General features: G+C 42.6%; 3 protein-coding genes across 10 annotated transcripts in view; 1 reads left to right on the plus strand and 2 right to left on the minus strand.

Annotated features, from left to right (window-relative positions):
• LOC147186834 (partitioning defective 3 homolog) overlaps positions 1–7,303 on the minus strand; it is a 176,017-nt gene extending 168,714 nt beyond the window's left edge. For 2 of the 6 annotated variants that reach the window (XM_086101469.1, XM_086101466.1), the window contains exon 1: positions 6,405–7,303. In XM_086101469.1, coding sequence (XP_085957595.1) covers positions 6,405–6,524 — 120 coding nt within the window. In that variant the 5' untranslated portion in view covers positions 6,525–7,303. The remainder of the gene's footprint in view (positions 1–6,404) is intronic. The other 4 variants (XM_086101468.1, XM_086101467.1, XM_086101471.1 and 1 more) reach the window with 2 other exon arrangements.
• Positions 7,304–9,483: 2,180 nt separating this feature from the next.
• On the minus strand, positions 9,484–17,488 carry cul2 (cullin 2). Of its 2 annotated transcripts, none has more exons than XM_086102449.1 (21): positions 17,402–17,488; positions 15,677–15,815; positions 15,438–15,540; positions 15,265–15,359; positions 14,966–15,071; positions 14,807–14,889; positions 14,627–14,723; positions 14,202–14,312; positions 13,625–13,787; positions 13,410–13,534; positions 12,985–13,092; positions 12,835–12,894; positions 12,611–12,739; positions 12,369–12,455; positions 12,091–12,243; positions 11,569–11,646; positions 11,428–11,494; positions 11,034–11,236; positions 10,554–10,655; positions 10,341–10,457; positions 9,484–10,217 (listed from the first exon to the last, which is right to left on the minus strand). In XM_086102449.1, exons 2-21 carry the CDS (start codon positions 15,793–15,795, stop codon positions 10,086–10,088), a joined length of 2,238 nt encoding a protein of 745 aa, XP_085958575.1. In that variant the 5' UTR covers positions 15,796–15,815; positions 17,402–17,488; the 3' UTR covers positions 9,484–10,085. The 2 variants fall into 2 exon arrangements, with proteins under 2 accessions (XP_085958575.1, XP_085958576.1); XM_086102450.1 differs by lacking the exon at positions 17,402–17,488 and adding an exon at positions 16,623–16,642.
• A 1,512-nt stretch (positions 17,489–19,000) lies between these two features.
• Positions 19,001–21,529, plus strand: LOC147186838 (cyclic AMP-responsive element-binding protein 1-like). Of its 2 annotated transcripts, XM_086102052.1 has the most exons (3): positions 19,001–19,155; positions 19,899–20,028; positions 20,405–21,529. In XM_086102052.1, the coding sequence occupies exons 1-3, from the start codon at positions 19,125–19,127 to the stop codon at positions 20,547–20,549; spliced, it is 306 nt and encodes a 101-aa protein (XP_085958178.1). In that variant the 5' UTR covers positions 19,001–19,124; the 3' UTR covers positions 20,550–21,529. The 2 variants fall into 2 exon arrangements, with proteins under 2 accessions (XP_085958178.1, XP_085958177.1); XM_086102051.1 differs by lacking the exon at positions 19,001–19,155 and having other exon boundaries at positions 19,754–20,028.
• Positions 21,530–22,201: the final 672 nt, after the last annotated feature.

Here is a 22,201-nt window from a genome sequence, read left to right on the forward strand (position 1 = left end):
TGGTTATTTTGGTGTTTATAAAGCCTCAGTGTCTCCTACTGAGAGATGTTTCGAATACAAGGGCAACTTTCCTTCACGCGTATGCAAAGTTAACATGTACTTGAATTGGTAATCCTGGCACGGAAAATTGAAAAGACAGTTTGTTTGCTCACATTAAACCTTGAAAAGGCAGAGTTAAGTTACTGCTTGCCTTGACAGCCCTTTTTACCCCAAAGCTTAAAAAAAAAAAAAAAGACCAAAATTGCAGCTACAAAAAGAAAGGAATAGCAACTAGGTAGCTGGTCAAGTCAAAATATTTTTCACAATAATACACACACACACACACACACACACACACACATATATATATATATATATATATATATATATATATATATATATATATATATATATATATATATATATATATATATATATATATATACACACACACACACACACACACACACACACACACACACATATGTATGTGTGTGTGTGTGTGGACATTTGTAATGAATGGGTCGACAAACAACATGCTTGGGACTCTATTGTAGAAGTCAACTACTGGCAAAAGGCTGGATCACACCCAAGAGGGGCCTGGCTTGTCATGTTGAGTCAAAACAATCCACATAGCTGGCGTTTGCTAGGACTTGCTCACTTTGATTACATCCAGGTTTAGGAAGGAAACGGGAGATGCGGGATGAGAAAAACAACTGAAAAATAAAGTGGAAATAAAAGATAGCAGTGGATTGCTCGCTGCACATCAGTACGGCAGTAATATTTGTCATTATTTGAAGAGTATATGGAATATATGACTGTGATTAGTCTCTCTCCATCTGTCGCTGGACTCTTTGTTGTCAGTCCTTTGCTTGACGAGTTACAGCACAGCATCCGTGCCCTTATGTACTTTTTGCACATCATCACTTGTAAACAGCAGCAACCAAAATGAATGACCATCTACTCTGGACGACCACTGTACTTTGGACACACATTTATGGATTTAAGTAACAGCAAAGTTCCCCTGGAGTCAATGTTGGGTTTGACATGTTGACCTTCACCATTTTGAAATTTCTGAGGGTTATACACAACACACACCATGTGGGAAAACAAATACCGCTTCTTTTCCTGACCTTGTTTCGCAGTCCAAATGAGAAAGTTGTGTCTTGTATTTTCTGATCGCATCAGGATCGTCATTGTCAGAATTGTCTCTTGAACAACACTAACATGTTTTAATGAAATACGAATGAGGGGTGGGTCTCATTAAGACCTTGGCTAAAACTGACTACTGTATATCAAGAAATAAACTGGCACAACAGTCATACATTTTTTCTTTGATGATCTGAGAAATAGCCTAATGACGCATACGGACAGCGACAACATCACGAGTATGCCTCTTCTATTGTAATGCCTCTGACAGTACCGGGCTGGCTAATGATTAATTGGATTCTCTGAACCACTGAGTTTGTAAATCGTTGGCTTCGATAAGAAACCATACACTCGCGCAGGACACTGGAGCTCCTGTATTATGTCTCCCGTTTTCTCGTTCTTAGATAAGGCGTGAAAGCACATGAAGTCGCCGAGCATACGCTTGCTGAAAAAAAAATTGTCACCATGCATTTTCGTGGTATGCAAAAAAATACATATAATTTTGTTGATTCATACCAGCAATGATGAAAGAAGCAAACCACAAATCTCCGGATATATTGTACCCTATGTAGCCAGAAAACACCACTCATGCAATGACTTGGCAAGCAGCGGTATTTGGCACTATTACACGTGGCTTGCCGACCGCTACGTTTGGCAAGAGGCGCCAGAAATCCTTGCAACTTTGCATGCAACACTCAAGCACAACCCTGAATTGAGAAGCCCCGATGTTTGTTGCGCCGTTGGCTCGCTCAAGTCTTTGCATGCCTGCGCTCTCCCCACCACCTACACAGCACGTGTGCAACTGTTTTGTGTACACATGAGTGGCATTCTAGACTGGAACGGGGGTAGGCCGTGATATGCCCTGACCTTGACCCTGAAGAGAGACACTGTTTGATAAAGATAAGGGCCTTACTGCTGTGTCGTTGATCTTCGGGCCAGCCGACTAAGTGGGGGAACGCGCTGCATTCAATCAATCAGGCAAGGACGGAGGTAAAATGCGATATTCCCTATATGTCAGCTTTGCGTTCCTGTGGTGTTGGCATGAGGATCTCAATAAGAAAGTGACAGCATTGTTGCCACCCCCGTTGCAAAGTTTCATGATAATCAGCGGTGAATGAATGAATTCTGATGATAAATTATGCATGTGACAAATAAAACACAAATAAACTTCACCCTACGCAGATGTGGATTTAAAATCCTCCTTTGGCCGAGGTAATAAATGCAGGACTCAGATCCGAATCAAAATTTAAGAGCATATGTGGCCATAATATCCATCCATCTATGACCTGATCCGCTTAACCTCACAAGGATCGCGGGCGCGTCGGGCTGTCTTTGGGCAGTAGACGGGGTACACCCTGACTGAAGCGGTTGCCAACCAATCGCAGGGCGCACAGAGACAAACAACCATCCGGGCTCACAATCACACCTACGGACAATTTGGAGTGCCCAATCAACCTGCCGTGCTTGTTTGTGGAATGTGGGAGGAAACCGGACGACCCAGAGAAAACGCACGCAGGCACAGGGAGAACATGCAAACTCCACACAGGAAGACCGGAGCCAGAATCGAACCCCGCACCTCTGCACTGTGAGGCCGTAGTGCTAACCAGTCGACCACCGTGCCCGTAATAATTAAGTAAATACATCTTACGTCACGTAGTCATAGAGGCCGTTTTTAACCAGTGAGGAGCCCGCATTGATGAGCATCAATGTTAAGCAGAAGGGATGTTTTACTCAACGACTGGCAGGCAATCGCCTGCGTGGATAAAAGGGGAGGAGCATGAGATCAAGGTTAGTCTGCAGCAAGAAAGGAAAAAAAAAGAGAGGGATAACGATAGAAGAGGAGTCACACAAAGGAGAATCACCCAAGAGGATGATGAGAGGTTACTGAGTGCACACTTCTCTCGAGTCCCGTGCTCTATTCCCTCATGTGGCAGAAATGAATGTGAAAAATCTCTGCTGCTCGACCAGAAGCCTGAACTTATCCATCGTCCATTACCATCAATCACGCCGCATTCCCGTCATCTTGTGGGACCCGCAAGCTCTGCTTTGCGCTCTCTAGTCCCAAAATTATATCTCCAGTTACTATGCACGGCTGTACAAAAGCTATTCGGATACAGCTTCTCTCTTTATGACATAAGAAACGAGTTCCTGAGTATGGTGACCGAATTATTTATGAAAAGCTTCCACACGTTTTCAGTTTTGTTTCGTGGTGCATTTGAGCGTGTTTAACTTTACCGGAGATTAAATTCTTAAAATCTTTTGGGCTGACTTCATAAAGGGCAAACTTTTAAAATGCTTTCCTGCGCGTGTGAGACGGCATCCAAAAGGGTTTCGATGACCTGTGTCCCAGCCTACGTTCACAGTGCCACAGCCTCGATCAATGGACTCGTCTCCGCCATTCTGCTGAGCAACGGAAAATGACGGTGCACTGGTAAATGAGAACAACAGTTTCGATCAGGAGCGGTTATTCTAGGGATCATATCATACCTGAAACTGCTGATGTGAAAGTATCACAACCTTTTTGACAGAGCTTAATTGGAATGAATAATACTGCATGTTCCTCTATCATCATTGCCAGTATATGGCGCAGTCTCCCTGATGGACGAGAGTCCCGAATGTGGGGAAAAAAATGACATTGTCTTGTCTACATGCAAGACTTTCGTCAGAATTAGCGGCTCTATCGTGTTTTGTCTGATGGTGACTCGCAGTCCGCCCTCCCAACTCCATCATGTCCATGTGCGGTTTGAATGGCAACTTTTACTTTTCTCCTGTTCAAATCTATTACTTGATTGGCCAAGTGCTGAAAAACATCAGCCTTGAAGTGACGAGCAAAGCAATTTCGCATTCACCCTTCAGGACTGTGCACACTGAAAGAGCAGATTGGCTGTGACGTTAAAGGCGTACGAATGGCTCATGGATGCATTCGAAAGGCCCAACACAGGAAAAGGAACAGCAGAGATTATATGAATAACTATGTGGCAGTGCTAATCAAAACCAACTATGATTGGCCAGATTTGTGCAAGTGTCCTTGAGGGTATACGCTTTGTACATCACCAGCTGAGACAGTCAAGCAAAGGCTAATATTTACGCCGATACCTTTTTCTTTTCCATCCATCCACGTACTCCTAATAAATCCTCCAATTTGAGCAGAAGGATTATGCTTTAATGCTTTGTCAGCTCGGAGAACATTTGAAACTCTCAAGTGACTCTCCATACAAGCGATTATGTCTTCCAGAGGCCCAAAGAGCTTAACGGACCTGTTGCAGATGGCCATGTTCCCCGGAGCCAAAAGCTTCTCCGTTTACAGTACCGCAGCATGGATCAATGGAGCAGTCGCTTCCATTCTGCTGAGCCGCGGAAAACTATTAAGGCGATGTGTGATCATAGGTGTGTGTGTGTCTGTGTGTTAGAAGCAGTGCTCTTTAAGATAAGATAAGATAAGAAACCTTTATTAGTCTCGCAATGGAGAAATTCCCAATTCACAGCAGCAAAGTTATCAAAGGAAGAAGTAGAACAACAAAATATAGGAGCTGCTGGAAAGGCAGCCACTCTCACTGCGCCATTTTGAAGTCAAAATAACAAAAATAACACAACACAACACATAGGACACAGACAGTCGTGCAATCTTCACCACTTTTCTGCATACATTTTGTTGTCTGAAGCAGTTATAGATGAAAGAGGAGAGGATCAAAGTGTCCTTTCACCAGTGGATCAGAGACGTCATGCTGAAAATGTGCACACGTCTGCTACAAGCTAAGTTTTGAAAGCAAACACGAAGCTGTAGCGTCCATTGACGAAAAGAGATTCGTTCACTTCTCCTGTCCCACGTAATCCACTTTAAACTCCAAGCCGCGACTCCCAGTTCCAAATCCGCATCGGCGCTCTGCGCTAACGCTCCTTTCTTCTCAATTCATTCATTCTTTAAGAATGAATGTTGTCCTGCTATATATATATGTATATATATATATACACACACACATATATACATATATACATATATATATATACACACACACACATACTGGCAATAAAGAGAAAATGTCAGGGCACTACCAACCAGTAATTAACTTACTGAGTGGGTTTGAAAACAAAGACGAGACACCCACTGAGAGAAGAGCAATGGGACATTGTCAGGACCCATTGAGGTTTGGAACAGGGGGTTGCATTCCATCATAACGCTTGAATATGCTCCAAACATGGTTAGCATTTAAAAGAGGGCAATGAGTGTACATATATACAGTACTTTCATGGGACTTGTTTTTACATTTGTTGCCCACATCAGGTCGACCTGCATGAGTCAAATGTGATGTCAGTGGTGGAACCTAACTATGTACAAATACTTTATGACGGTACTTGAATAGGTTTTCAGCTAAATGTACTTGCACATGTACCTGCACGTTCGTGTAATGTTTTTCCAACAACCTTTTACGACATACATTTACAGGGACAGCAGCGACAAACCACAGACAATGATTGCAACAGGTTTGGAGAAACAAGATATTCCCCATCGGTGATCTCAATTAAGATCATTGTTTTAGATGATAACGTCGACAATCATGATTTGTGGCCAACGTGTTATCTTGTGCCAGCCTGGCATTCCAAAAACATTATCTAAAAAAAAAACATGTGCATTACTAACGTATTTTTTTGCCTTTTTCTCATGAGCTAATTTTGCATTTTTTATGATAATAATGGAGCGCAATTCAGCTCCACTGCAAACGACAAAAAAATACTATTACAGTACCGTATGGTGAGAGCATGTCACATTCCATTCGATCGTGTAGGTACCCGTTAAGTGTAAAGTCTATTGCGTCGTATGCCAATTTTATCTTCTTTTTTGCATTCAAGTGTGTTTATAATCTGTAATCAGACTCTTGACATACCTGCAGAGAAACACGCACCATGTTGCGCGCGTGTTTAACTCCGCTTTCCGAATACATTCCACAAAGTAAACATGCATCGAATTGTTGTCCACAAACTGGATTTTCGTGGCGCTTCTTTGTACTTTTTTTTGTAACCAAGCAAAAGACTGCAAAAAATAGCTCGGTTTTTGCAAGTTGCGCCTCCCAGTGATCAATTGAGTCCAAAGGGGGTCCATACTCAGGAGTCCAAGTTAGGTTCCTTGCCTTACGCTTGGGAAGCAAGTACACCTCCTACCACCGCCCTCTGGCTCATTATTTGCCCGAGAAAAAAAGCGCCATGTTGCGGCTCCAGTGGCGTCTGGAGTCGCCCTGTCTCGGGACGAGACGTTGCACATGCACGCGTTCGGTTCTTACCTTCGCGATGGCCCTTTTGTACCTCATGGCTGCTTGTTCGACGAGGCTGGTGACTTTCATATTTCCATCCCCGCACGGGACAACCACCCGCGTCCGTCCGAAACACACAGTCACCTTCATGTCCTCACGTTAATTCCAAAGAGGAAAAAGACGACGCGTCAAAGGGACGCAAACCATCCCTGACGGCGTTGGGGAAGCGTAAAAAAAAATCCCCCTGCAGTTTGTGGAAGAACAGCTCGTTTTGAAAAGCGTGGAGAAGTCCAAACTACGAGATCCAGTGGCTGCAGTGACCGGCTGACTGGGTGGCGTCCTCCTCTTTTCGTGTTGACTCACTTCAGAGAAACTTCCCAGCCGAGCGGCTTCTCAGCGGGGAGCGTACAGCTGACATGACGCTGCGAGGGTCGCCCCACATGTTGGAGCAGGCACCAGGAATGTCTCCTGCGCGCAACCAGCAGGGCTGGCAAAAGTACTCGCGCTCTCTACTTAACTCTTTAACAACCAATACAAGTTGCATTAAATGTCCTTTGGCCAGTTACGGGTACCAAACAGGGGCGTCACTAGACCTGTTATCAGGGGTGCCCCCCCTCCCCCCACACACAACCTCGGCCTCACTAAATAATCTTTTTAAATTGAAAAGGTATTTTTTTTTTGGACCACAAATGTCGCCAAACTCACGAAAAAGATGTCCAGAATGTCAGTGTGAAAAAAATACATGCAACCTGCTATTTCTTTTTCACTTCAATACAGGATGATCAGAAATCTGTCAGTTTACCTTTAGTTCATCGTGTGGCAGCCCCGGTGCGTTGTAATCCAATGCTCCACTTGTGTATTGAGAATGTCCTTATTCCGTGAAATCCAGTCCATGTTTTGCTTGTCACCTTGCTTGCACTTAGTACCTGCGGCTCTGCGGGGCTCAGCCAATAACAACGCAATAACAATAATCATAATCAAGCAACAGCAAAGTGAAAACAGCGAATGGAAGGATGCATACAAAGGGTTTTCAAGAAAGTACGCAAATCTGCCAGCTAACATTGGCTCTACAGCACACTGCAAATGTCACCGTCAAAAGAACACATCGATGTTATTAATAAGTGCAACAGAAAAGTCGAATAATTCAAAGGTAACATCATTTTGTTTGACATAGCGGTTTCGTTGTCATGATACACCTACTGGTTCTGATAATGGCTATGAAAGACTAAAAACGTTGTATATCAATTGGGAGCATTGCCCAGGTGGTATAGCGGTAGCCGCCCTTTGAGTACCGCAGGTGCTACACAAGTTGACTGTTTTCATATTTCATTGTCTGATTTCAGGGTGAAAAAAAATCACAGTTCTAACAGATATTTTACTGGTTATTGTTGTAATATAAGCTATGGGGTATGCTGCAATTTTTAAACCATGATGCAGAGTAAAATCAGCCCCAGGGCTGAGATGCAGGGTGACCTAATTCACCATTGAAATCATGAATCCCTACTCTAGCTTCCTTCTTCCAAGCCTTTGTGATAGTGCAGTGTGTCAGGAAATGCCATTTCATTTTAACTACAAATAAGAAAGAAGAACAGGTTATCTCCAAAGAAAATGATAAATAACCGGGAAAAGGGTTAAAAAAAAACAACAACAAATGAAAACCTGAAAAATATTGGCAAAACAGTGAAAGAATGTCTAAATCTTACAGGATAATCCCAACCCATGCAATAAGAAATCCTAATATTTCAGTAGGTATGATATATTTACAACCTCATTTTAATAATGAAATATATACAATTATTAATAAGTGCACAGCACTCTACTTAAATATTCCTTTACACAAAAACAGAGAATACGTGTTGGCAAGCTGATAAATAATGAATAGTACACACTTGTGCTGATGTTCTTTTCAAAATGATAAAATTAAAATTAGCCTGATGAATGGCGAACAACTAAAACAGTCCTAGAAATGAAAACGCATTTGGTCAAAGGCTGAATTCAATCTTTCTTACGGACAGACTTGACTGAAAAGCTATGACAGGAATGCTTCAAGATGGTAAACATCCATCAAGGCCAAGTTCAGACCCAGACTGTGAAAAAAAATTGGTCCTCAAACGTTTCTGGAAAATCAGTCAGATTGCATTTCCATGTACACTGAGCTGAGTTTTAGGGTTATACGCTGGGAACAAGAAATTAGAGCACGACAAGCTGGATGGCTTTGATTAATCTAAAAGTCGGTAAAATCCGATTGCCTCTTTAAAATACGGTGCAACAAAAGCTATTTCAGGCTGCTTGCATTATCGGGCATGTTTGGGCAGCACCTTTTGGGGATTAACTCACACTTCTCCCATGAGAAGGAAAACGGATTCAGGTGAGTGCCTCGACTCGTTTGCTCTATTGATTTTTATTGAACATCCCATTCCCCTCCTTTGTGTACGTGTCCATTTGAATGTGTGTGTTTGTGTGTCCGCTTCATCTCACCCTGCAACCCTAAAAAATGCATGGATGTCAGCTGTACTGACTGTAGAGTATTTTAAAAAAAGGAATAAAGAATAATAGTTATAATTATAAAGTCTCCCTTCTTGACCATCATCCTGTATTTTGAAGTTTGGCAGCGCTTCTTACATAAATAAATAAATATAAAATGAGAGTGGTACCTGCTGGAGCTAAAAAGTATAACATCACATTTCGCTTCGAGATGAATCCTTGCTTTCCTATAATCCATCCCTTAATTTAACTTGTTGGAGGAAAGTTACAGCTTCAGGGTTTAGGATTTTGTGGATTCGACTTTTTTTTACCTGTTGTTCTGTATCCATACTCTGCAATATGTTAACATGGCAAATTACAACCATGTCCATCTATTTTCTGGACTGTTTATATACTGCTAAAAAATATATAATTAAGGGAACGCTTCAACAGCACAATGGAACTCCAAGAGTTCCCTTTATTTTTTTCGTACCAAATACAACCGTATTCATTTATCAGACACTAAGATGTTCTTTCATGACACCCCGTGGAGCTCTGGCACAATAAAAGCCGAGTCTAGACAGGCTCCCATATAAGTCGTAATGACAGAAACGTGTGGTACTGAAATAAACTCATTGAGCAAAAGTTTAAATAAAAGCCTCGTGAATTCTTTTTATTTAATTGACAAGCAGTAAGATCATGTTTGTCTTTTTTTTTTTACATCTGAAAGTAAATACAATAGTCAGTATACCGCTTTTATTACAGAATTTTTCCTAATCAGAACATTAAAAAAAAGAAAACGCGCACGCGCACACACGCACACACACACACGCACACACACACACGAACTGCAAACATGAGAAAAGAAAGCCTGTTTTTAAAATGTGTAGCAATCAATGCACCACTGATGCCCCGACTTACTTTTCAATCCATTATTTTATTTTCAGTCACTTCGGAGGCCCTTCTGCTCTTTCCTCACCAATAACCACAATACCCAGGCATTCTCTTTGAGTCGTCATACGCGCACATGATGCACGTGGCACTGGTGATCTTGTAAACAGCTTAAAATCAGACGTTGGGTGGAGTGTGGGAAATTGTCTTGGCTTTCCAAGCCTGCTTTAGTCACCATGTTTGGCTACCAGCAGATGGCGACAGCCAACCCGCAAAAAAACCCAAAAACAAAAACAAAAAACGGGATGTGTGAGTCTGTTGTGTGGTTTGCTTTCTGCGGCTCTCCCGACTCCATCGCTAAGCGATATAGCTGTACTCATCCGCAGAGGTTTGGCTTCGCTCGATGTACTGCTTGTCGATGAGCACTTCTATGCACTTCTTGATCATACTGATACTGGGGTTGAACCTGGCTTTGGACTGATTGATGACCTACACGTGAGAACCAGAATTCTTTTGTTTCCAACAGACCGCACAGGAACATTGCCGCGACCAAGCAACTTCCTCGGACAGCAAATTTGACAATGTTACGACGACAGTGTAAAACCAACCCACCTCTTGTATGAGGGCATTGTGTCTGAGCACTTTGCGGGCCTTCATGATTCTCACTAGAGCAGCTTGTAAATACATTTTGCGGTCCTCGTCTACAGCACTCCGAGTCTGCTCCATCTCCTACACAGCAAGGATACGGACGAAAATAAAAAGTTGCATCCCTTTTTTTCGTCGTAGTTAAAGAAGCTGTTGAAGGGCTTTCAATGAGCGTCTAACCTGTGGGGTGTCCTTCTGCATTGACGTTGTGATCTTGAACTTGGTCCTTTTACTGACAAAGGACATATTCAGCGAAAACGTGGATTCAGCATCAATCTCCTCCTGTTGGCAGAAAGAATGACATCGACACAGTGCAACTGTTTATTTGTTCAGTCTGAATTATGATGCTAAAAAAAAGTTTTTAGTACTACTTTGGCACCATTTGAAAAGGCCAGGAGAGGCTGTTTAAATGCCGACAGATATTGCGATTGCACCGCGCTTGTTTTCGTTCATGCCACACTCATATTCACGTTTGCATTAGTTTGACCTGGACAAATACGTATCACTACACATGACATCCACCAGCCAGAGCTGAGCAGCACTGTGTTTGTTTACGAACCAGCCATGTAGCTACAGTATGAGGTAGGTAGCCTTCCTGTCCCATGTTCAGCGTGGGGAGAGAAAAAAAACTATTTGCATCAAAGCCTGACTTTCTCACACCTTTTCTGAGTTGTGGTTGAGCATCTTGACGTCGAAAAGGGACTTGATGGTCTTCTGCAGCTCCTTCTCGTTCATTTGGGTACCATCCTGCAGCTCCTTGTATGTCACCGTCTGACTGTTGTTGAACGCGAGGAGCACGGCCATCTGATAGGTGGTCACCATGGCGACATACGGCTTGGACAAGTAGTTCATCTTCACTTCGCCTGATAATGGGCAGTAAAGAGGTAACCGGCATGAATCTAATAACAGTGATAATTACCTTTCATTTGTTTTGTTTAAAAAGATCGGCAGTCGAAATAGAACTTTGTCGTTCATCATCTCCTGTGACATCGGACTTTTAAAGGGGACATGGAGGAATGGTGACTTGGGAATTTCACGTGTGCATTTACGTTACCTGTGCAGAGGTAGTGTAGCCAAGTCAGTTTCCTCCCACTGAAGTGCTGATTATAGAACAATTCAAACTGTAGGCGAAAAGGGAACCCGGGATTATTTAACAACAGCGATGTTCTTAGACAGCTCCATGAAAACAATTTACCATCTGGACGCTCTTCTCCAGTTCTTGTGGGATGGCGAATGTGGAAGATGGGATGTGCGTGAGTGGCCACGCTCCAGCCTGCAAACACATGTGTTAGACACTCGGGCGAGACAAATGCTGGAAATGTTTTCCGTCGCAAATCCAGCATTGCAGTTTCATATCTAACTTCAAACTCCAAACGACAGGGGGAATAGGACCGCTAAAATTGTTGCTGAGCACTTCACTGACATGCTGTACTCAATTGAATTAAGAGTCCCTTGGAGGTTTACATCATCGGAGGGACAGAGGCGAACTATTTTCGACATCAAACCAGAGGCTGACAATGACTTGGGCATGCATCAAATTCAAATCTATTTTTATTTTGTATTTTTTTGGGGGGGTGAAAGTAACATTCTGCCTCGCTGGGCTCTGTAATAAACGCTGGGTCTCAAAAGGTTCTCAAAGTTTGCGGAAACTGCGTTTCAAAGGTTCAAAGCAAGGCATCTGGCACATTACACGCATCTCGAATGGCTTCTTACTCACCTGTAATACGTATATCTGGAAGCTGATACCCAAGTCCACGACGGTCTCCTCTGTCTTGATGAAATTGTTAAACTTGTTGTTGAGGTCAGCACTCACACTCATGTCTGTATACATTCTGTGAAGTTTGCTCGTGAACTCATAGCCGCATGCTTGCTGTGAGAGTGGGAGGAACCAGAACAGTTTGTTCTGAGCAAGTACTTCACCAAGGAATACGTACAACAGGGAATTCAAAGACAAGCAAGCACATTCTTGGGGGGTGTGGGGGGTTTCAGATTTACCTTTAATTTGTTGATCATGGCTTCTTCTGAGTCCATTGACAACGATAAACTATGTATTAATCGCTTTGCTAGCATTCGGGCATAAAACTGAAAATAAAAGAGGGGAAAAAAGACTTGACCTTCTGAAGACATGAAATACAGACATGCAATTCTCTTTCTATTACAGCACTCAGTTTAACAGCTTCAAGTCAAAACTATCCAGCGAAAAGAGAAGAGCAACCAGGTAAAACTTGTTGTTGCACCTTTTGAAAAATGTCTTTGTCGTCGATGTACTTAAAAACGGTGATGAAGCTGGTCAGTTTGTCCTCCACCTCATTTTCGGTCATTCCCTTTGCAGATTTTTTCAGGAGATTGTCACAGTATTTGGCCAGCTGCACAGAAGCACGAGAAGGACAGTGACCCAGTCAAGGCATGAACGGCAAAGTTTGACGTCATACACAGCATTTGTGCGTGCGAGTGCGCTGACCAGCTCTGGGGCTTTACAGATGGACTTAGGCTCCCTGAAGTTGACTACTGACGTCAAAGCCTACGAAAAAAGTAAATAGACCAAAAAAAGTGCATTCAAATGTGTGTTTCAAATGATTCGGTGACTTACAGTGAGGCTCGAGTTTGTTACCTTATCGAGCGCACTCATGAAGTGCTGGTCTCCATTCAGAACTGTGTTAATGAGCTGAACAAATTTACTATGAACTTCTAGCACTGACTCCACAAATAGGGTCGGCATCTAAAAGAGTGCAAAAAAGAGGAGGTCTTCGTAAGAAGCACACGCCGACAGAAGAATCTGAACCTCTTTACAATGGGTATACAGAGAACTAACTTGTCCTGTTGAAAGAACGGTCACTGAAATCCAAAATAAAACGACCATAATAAATCGCACACATTTCAAAATGTGTCCAATTACAAAAGCATCTCTTGAGCACGGCACCTCCACAGGTCACAGGGAAAAATTTTGGATTTAACGCTGGACTGGCACAAAACTTGAATGTTTTTAGTTTTTTTTTTTAAATATAAAGTCACATGCTGTAGTGCGGCGTCACTAACGTTTTCCAGAGATAGATTACTGGTGCCTCGTATCCCCTCATTGTTGATATGGACCTGCAACTCCTGGATCATGTGCGGCAAACCGTTGGACACGGCTCGCAAGAGTGTGTACATGTTGGCCATGTCTGGGGAGAAACAAACGAGTTATTTTCTTCCCAGCCGCGACAAATTCCGATCAGAAATCGAGGGAGGGGGATCGATGACAAAAAGCCAACCATCTCGCTTCTCCTGACGAATAATGTTTTGACACTCTGCGTGGAGGAACTGCAGATGGTCCGCCACCATCCTCTGCTGGCATTCATTGATGACTTTGGCATAGGAACTCGGGTGCAGGTACTTCCGGCATCGCATCTCTTCATCTTTCAACCGCCCCAAAACCTGGACAAAGGGATACAAATCAGCTTCTTTTGCAAAGGGCCCTGGGCCGCCTCGACCGGTTTTCCACAGCCTTCTCCAGAGTGTTTCAATGTACACACAAGTCATACAGTAACCAAGGAGTAAAGCCCTATGGCATTAATAAAGCAGGTCAAATAGAGTAAATGTGCATGAGCCAGTTTAGACAACAGGGTACAATGTTGCACCCCCTTTGCTGGAATATTAAACCACTTATGACATCAGACTAATATGAATTTACACACCAGGGCACTGAGTGAATTTACAGTCCACACAGGTCGCAATACATTGGATACCGGATTAAAAAAAAAAAAAAAGAGCGAGATTAACAAATAGGGTAAGGCTAAAGGGGGCTAGTGGCTAACACATGAACTTACAAAGCATACCATTAGTGCCTACCTTTTCCATATACTGTGAGCAGTTGGATTCTTGGAGTAAATTGGACGCTTCCTGTTTGTAATACTCTCCCGTTTTTGTCACAAACTCCCCTTCGAAGATTTCCTGATAAAACTGCAACACAATAAAAGACAAGATTTAAGCATACAAAGACAATCATTGTCCATATTTTATACTGCGCCTTTTCATTTGGGTTACGGCTAAACCGCAGCGTAGCCAGGCTTACATGAGGGACATTTTGGACTGGTCGATCGCAGGACACAGAGACAAATGACCATTTACTGTACATAGACTCTCACAACGACGGACAATTTAAAGTCTTCAATTGATCGAAATTGTGTTATTGCAAACCGCGTGGCCGCAAAGAAGACGTGGCACAACGATATCAGCAAAACGTTTCAAAGTAAAAATCGGGCTCACATTCTCACCTTCAGCGGAAACTTCTTCTTGTACTGCTCTACGTGAACAAAGGAGTTGATTACCCCGTGGAGCACTTTCTGGTTGGGGTTCTCACCACAGCGGTCACTGTAGGGACAACATTTTGGTCTGAGCCTCGAACTACACTTGATGTGCATTTCCAGTGGCTGAAACTGTGTGGGAAGTATTACTTTTTGATTTCATTCAGCAACATCCGGATCAGAATGGCTTGAAGAGGCTCAATCATGAGCTTCCTCCACATATCCAACGCCAACTATAATGTCAAATTAAAAAGTGTTCATCATTGCACTGCAAAGTTATTGTCGCTTCTACGCTCTATTGGTCAATACCTCTCCAATCTCCATGAGTGGCTCATTCAAGTCCCCTCCCCCATAGCCGTACTGTAGGTCTGCCTCTGTCAGTTTGTTCTTCTTAATGAACTGTGTGTTGAGATACCTGGAGAGGGCAAACGTGTAGGTCATTATGAACATGGGCCAAACATTCAAAGTTTCTCGGTAAACTGAAATGAATAGAACAAACCAGCCACCCCTGATATCAAGACTGTACAGATGAGACATTGACCGAGTCAACAAAACTCTTAAACCGTATGGTGAGCAAGATGGTGGTGAGCGTACGGCAACTGCATTACCTGTACAAGCAGTCCATGTAGTCCGCCCCTTTGCTGTATTCGTCCCAGTATCTGTGGTACATCACTAAAACCTTCTCTTCCGATTCCAAGACTTTCTACGATGCAAGCACAGTCGTGATAAACATCTGGAAAAGCCACACGCAGCACCACTTCGGATTTGGCGTTGTGCTTACCTTGTACAAATTCCGAACATGATTCTCGAGAAAGACTTTTGTTTCGCTGTATAATCTCTCACCTAAAGGCTCAGGGTATGCGACACACAAGGCATATATATCACTAGGGTCGCAGTTCAGGAAGCACAAAATGTAAAAGAAGTCAAATGCAGTTTTCAAACAATTTTGACTCAGTAACTCTTCAAAACATACATTCACCGCTGACTAACATTCAACAAAAAGCACTTCGGTCAGGATACGAAAAACGGTCGTTCCACGTTGCTCTCTCCACATAGTCGAGCATCACAACAGCCTTGATTGTCGTTAGTAACTTGTTCCATGTCTCGTCGAAATCCACCACCCGTGGCTTCAAGGACATTGTGCAGCCTTTCTATTAGCCTGATAAGAACAGACACAAAATCATTCAACCCATGCCAGGCAACAGACACAAGCATTGCATTGCTGTGGGTTTTGGATGCTTGAGCTCTGTGAGCATAAGTATCTTGATATTCCTCAAAATACAGTATGAGCAACAGACATCGCTTGTTTCCATGCTCAGTTTTGACAGAATCCTGTTACAGCTCCATTAGGACATACATGGACTAATAATAATAATAATAATAATACATTTTATTTATAAGCGCCTTTCAAGACACCCAAGGACACTTTACAATAAGAAAAAACACAAAACAATACGGACTATTATTGTGTCAACATACTTGGACTGAGGGACCTCATATTTGGCCGTTTTTTTTAATGATTACTACTCAGGTATTGGTTTGGATCACAACATGGCAAAAAAGTAATGATAATTGATTTGGCAAAGCAAAAGCAGGTGTGTGCATTTCATTGGTCAATTTTCCACATGGTCACTCAAACAAATGGCCATCCTGTGTTCCTACACTTCAGTTGAATGCCGAAGCAAATCAAATAATAGCAAATGGGTTTGGTCGATGTATCCTCAGCATCACTGATGTACACTTGAGTAAAGCACTCATCCCCCTGCAAACTGTTCAGAGGCATCCTTTCACTCAACATTTCATTCTCATGGCGTCCTCTTTCACAGCTTGGTTCGACCACTATGCTTATGTCCAATACAGGAATAACCACATGAAAAACAGAACTTTACTTGTAGGATTTAAGACAGTAAAACAAATACATTACATTGACTCAATACTGTGCAACTATCCTGCGTAAATACTCAACCGTTATATTTATCCTCAATGGGGGAGAAGATGTTATTGATGCATTTTGCAATGATGCCTGTGAAGTCTTTAAATCCTTTGTGTACCCTGGATGGGGAAACGGAGCGAATTTCTTGGCTGAGTTCAAACATAACATTGGGACTGGTTACTGGAAAGATGCTAGTGTCCTTGCTGAGCCGTGTGTCGATGTGCCCTTGAGCAAGGCATCTAACCCCCAAACCGCTCAGGTGCACACTGGTCCTCACGCGCTTATTTGGCATGCATATGAATTGCTTTTGTGTGGTGCAATGGGTGCACCAAGAACAGCAGATTGAAACGTGGTTTGATTTCGCTTTCTGGCTTTAAAACTGTGTAATAGATGAATATCACACATAGAAAACGTCAGCCACTGGCTTGCTACTAGCTATTTCTTAACGGCCGTTGTATGTTAACGTTTGTGCAACATGACGTGCGCCACGAATAAATAAGAGTTCTTTTCAGAAAAGGAGGCAGCCAAATGAAAGTTACCGGCTGCCGGAATGTCAGTCCCAAAATAGGATGGCTAGCGATCGAGCTAACTAGCATCTCTCGAGCATGCTACTTCTCTTTGCTCGTTTGCACTGTAAGGCACCAGCTAACAACTTGTTACCTAGCAGGAAGCTACAGGCAGCAGCGCAGCTATCGCGAGCAAATGCTCATCTACTCTCTGCGATGTCCCTCGTTTGGCACTGACAGCTCAGTATTCATGCTGCTGAAACGACACCAACTGCGTCCAAGGGTAAACGTTAGGATTGTACCTACCGCTGTACTGTAAATCCCTGCTATAAAACTCAAGTTTCTACGCTGTCACAGGCTTGATGTGTCTCACTGCTCTTCACTGCCTCTTGGATTATACCATTGTCTGAAAGGGGGTCATGGTAAAGTTGTGTTAATTGCTCACCAATATTAGTTTATTTTTAGAGTAAAACGCGCAGTTGAAATCTTTTTAAAAGGTTGATGTGCCTTGTTCGTTTATAAAAAATGGTTCAAAGAGGCGAAATATAGTTTTAAGATGTGAGTGCAAACTTAAATTAGTGGTACCGCCCATAACTACGGAGGGCTCATAGGAATTGAGCAGGAAGAGTCGCTTGTCGCTATGTTTGTACAGTCAGTCCACCCTACATCACACAACCAAAAAACAAGAACATATCCCAGAGAGAACAGCTTATCAAATGTAATTTTTAATTAACTCAGTTGCATAACAACACGAGAATAGAGCGATCATGGAGATGGTTCATCGCTTAAATATAGGAAACTACAGGTCGTTCTGTCTTGAATATTTCTGACGTAAAACGTACGACGATCAGTGGTTTTAATCCCACACATTCGAATTAGAACTGAATTTGACTTGTATTTGGTCTCCCGTAGGAGAAACTTGTCTCGGATTCTACACTTATTGGAGAAAACGTATAGCAACGTTTCATTCAGATCTGTTGGGGTTGATGTTTCCCCACATGACGACAGCAGAGGGAGACAGATGCCTTAATTTTGAAGTGGACTCACACAGACGTACACTTGTCAAAAAAATCCAAAGGAGAAAAAAAAACAAGTCACCCACTACTTGAGGAGCTCATGTTGCCTAATTTACCTTATACTGAAGAGGAAATCCCCATGAAATGGGTATTCTAAGAAACAATGAGCTCAAACGCACCAGTAGAATCATGTTTCCAGTGTAACAAAATTGAGTTACAGCATGACCAGCCAAACTCCGGTCCTTAATTCCATAGAAAATGTGCAGGGTAACATACAAATATGCCGTTATTGAGGATTGAGCAACGTTGTCAAATCATCCTTGGCTGGGATACCGTTTCACATTCTGCAAGAAGTTGTTTACCACCATGCTAAACAGATGTGAATGTAGGAAAGTACAACATACTCTGATGTGCTAACCATTTTGTGGCTGCTAGTATTTGTATGCAATACAACATAGTTGCAATGATATTCTCCTTTCAGCTGACTTTGATCAACATCTTGGGCAGTTTCCAGGCTATTCCAGGGCACAGACAAATAATGCACAATTCACTCTCACATTCACATCTATGGGCAATGCTGTGTGTTCAATTACCTTAACGTGGAATGAGGGAGGAAGCTGAAACACCTTGAGAGAATCTGCAAACTCCATGCAGGATGGCCTGAGTCGACTGTGAGGCAGACACGCTCATCGCTGTTTCACTTGCTGAAAAAACAAATATTGTAAATGCAAGTATTGTGTGTTTACTGCAGTGCCAAAGGTTAGAGTCATGAACAAACCGTGAAACAAAAACAAAACAAAACAAAAAAAAAACTCCCCACAGCCAAACAGCAGAGCCCCTGACTCACTCACAGTGTGCATCACTGTCGACACTGGAGTCCAGTGATGTCATAATGATGTCAATGCCCCTAAATGTAAGTTCCACAACGCTGCTGCTGACTGTGGTAATATTTTAGTCTGAGAGAAGACGCGGGAAGGGACACACTCTCTTGAAGATCCAAGGAGTAGAAAAGTATGGCTGTGACTGGGGATGAATCAGAAACAGGTATGTTTCCTGACATATTTTACTGCACTAAAACAGCAGCCTTGTTTGTTCATCCAATCATGATGAGAGTCATCACAGGGATACTTGATAGCAGCAATAGCGGTTGAAACTTGCACAACAAAACATGTTCTTTGATATACGGTACTGTAATAGTTGTTACAATACAAGGAACGCTTCCCACAGTTAGCCTTGCATTTTGAAACAGTCGGCTTTTGTCTCTTTTGACACTCTCCCTCTCCTTCAGTGAAATGCTTGAGTGCTCTGCCCACGCAAAGCAAATAGCAGCAGTTGCTGACGTCGCTGCTGTTGCTGTTAAAGGTCTCCACAGTATGTAATGCAGCGAGTAAGATGTAGACTGACGTCAGTGGCCAGCCTTGGTGTGATTCTATTCAGATGCTTTTGCATTGCATTGTATCTCAGAATGAATCACCCATGTGTTGCGGTAAATAGAGTTCTGCCGTGGAAACAATGACAAGAAGGAAATGTACATTTAGATAGGGGCCCCATCCCAAAGATCATTGCAGGGCCTCTACTTTGTTGGGAGATGCAACAGAAAAACAAAACAAAATGTGCAGTTCGAGATGAAACGAGGCGGCGCGGTTGCCAAGGGGGTGACGCGTCTGCCTCACAGCTTTGTGCTTCCAATCGCTCCCTCAGACCTCCTGCATGCTGCACAACATGCCCCCCACGATCTTGCATGGGGTTAGCCTGGCGCTCAAAGTCCAACCCTGTTGTATCTGCAGGCCCCGCAGGTGAGCTCGTTGGCGCCAGCTCCATTCTCCCGCTGGCTGTGGCACAGAGCAGCACTCACAGCCCCCACAAGCCTTTCGAAGATGTGTCACAGAAGAGGGAACAGCGCTTGATGAAGAATAGGTACGAGGCTGTTTTATTGGCTTATTTCACAGAGGTCAGCATTGAATATCAGCTGTTAAACATACTTGATGACAGACAGGACTCAGCTAGTGAACATGATCTCAAATCTTGAAAGACCGAAAATGATTATATTTTGGTACTACAACATAATGCTGTTGGTGAGATGAATTTCCATGAAATTTCAGCTCATCCATGAACCAAAAGAAGAGAAATGTTTCGACAGTGGGTGGTTTGGTGAACCACCCATCTTCTCCATTACAAACTTAATGCAATCAATAGGAAGTGTTAATCTTGACTCAGGTTTCATCACCTGCGCTGGTATAAGCTGCTGAATGACTTGAATGACATGTCTGTTGTCTTTGCGTGACTCTTCCAGGGAAGCCGCCCGGGAGTGTCGCCGAAAGAAGAAAGAGTATGTTAAATGCCTGGAAAATCGTGTGGCCATGCTTGAAAATCAAAACAAGACTCTGATCGAGGAGCTAAGAGCCATGAAAGACATCTACCGACACAAAGTCGAGTGATTTCTTTTCATTCGAAACATGGAGAAAGGACAAACACCCGCAAATTCCACTGTAAAACCCTCGTGGCAAACAATCCCCCAAATCCCTCGTTACATTTTTGAGATTTCAGCATTTTTCTAACGTGCCAACATCAGCAAACACAGCAAGTTAGGTCATGTCAGTCTTCAAGATCATGTGTGTTGGAAACAGGACAAAAAAAAAATAACCATGCAAAGATGCAACTGTCGGAAAATGTTTCTTGCAGTCACACTGTCTTTTACTGTATAGTCTAAATTACATTCACATTAGACCATGACCTGATCTTAAGTCGAACAAAACCAGGCTTTTTTTAATGTATTATTCAATGAAGCTTATTTAGTTGTCTCTATCTTTTCTACCAACCATCCAACGTGATTTCGGTCACCAGGAATCAGAGCAGCAGCATGTGCGGGCTCATTTTACAACACTAAGAGTCTTTTTATTCTTTGCCCCGCTTATCTCCTCTGGCGTTTGAACAGCAGTTGGTGGTTTGTTGAGTAAAAAAAAAAAAAAAAAAAAGAAGAGCTTTGGATGATTTTTTTTAGCTATAGCTCAACTCAAATTTTACATGCCACTCATTGCTATATCCAAATGTTATACACTGAAAAAAATGGTGTGGTGAATTGATAAAATTTACGGTAATTTTCTCAAGCAGTTGCACAAGTGGATCCAGATACATTTTTTAAGTAGATGTATTGAATTGCTTGAATAAAATACTTCATTCTTCTTTTACCTACACCCAACAAGGCCTGCTTAACCTGACAAATTGTTAGCATCCACGCACCATGAAACATGCCTTTACAGACAGACAATTTGATGACCGATACCTGTACATGCGTTTGATGAGGAAGTTATTTCACTGTGTAATATTTTAGTATTATGATGCCATAGTTTTAACATGGCAAATTATGAATGCCTCTTCTGTGAATCTAGTCCGTCTTTATAAACAATGTTTCATTTTGTTTTGTCCATAAAAGCGCCATGATGTTACTCATGTTTTCGGGAAATCGACAATGTATCATTTTAATTGCGTGATTTAAATAATTTATCGTTTAAGGTTAGGCTGAAATTATACCAGAGAGTGACCCACAAATGATTCTTTCTTTCAAATAATCTTATACCGAAACCATACAGTTTCACTCAGTGTACAACGTACCGTAATGTAGACGAGGGTTAACATTAAGGGTTAACACTCCTGGCCAGTGAGTAGCGCTGCTGTATAAACAGGCTGTAGTTGACAATGACGCTAAAAGAGGAAAAACAGGGGAAACGGAATGTCAAGACAAGAGAGTACAGTACAGTACTGTACTGTAGTTAGACCTAGATCTCGTCTCGAGTAGGGTAACAGGATGCAGAGATGCGTTAGCTCATCCACCTTGTTGAATGTGGCAGATCTTCACGGTATCCTCAAGTGAATGGACTGTACTTCATAAAGCGACATCCCACAAAGTGCACAAAATGAATGCCTCTCATTCATCCATCCACGCAAGCACACGTGGCAAATTTATTTGGGAAAAACAAATAGGTTCCAAAATCGTTGGTGACTTTATATCTTGTTTATAACACACGCGCGCGCACACACACCCATACGCACACACACGAAGAAATATTGAATCGGAGTGTACAATAACCAT

Source organism: Hippocampus guttulatus, chromosome 21 (genome assembly GCF_054856545.1).
Source record: "Hippocampus guttulatus isolate MCC_2025c chromosome 21, RoL_Hgut_1.0, whole genome shotgun sequence".
NCBI lineage: Eukaryota > Metazoa > Chordata > Actinopteri > Syngnathiformes > Syngnathidae > Hippocampus > Hippocampus guttulatus.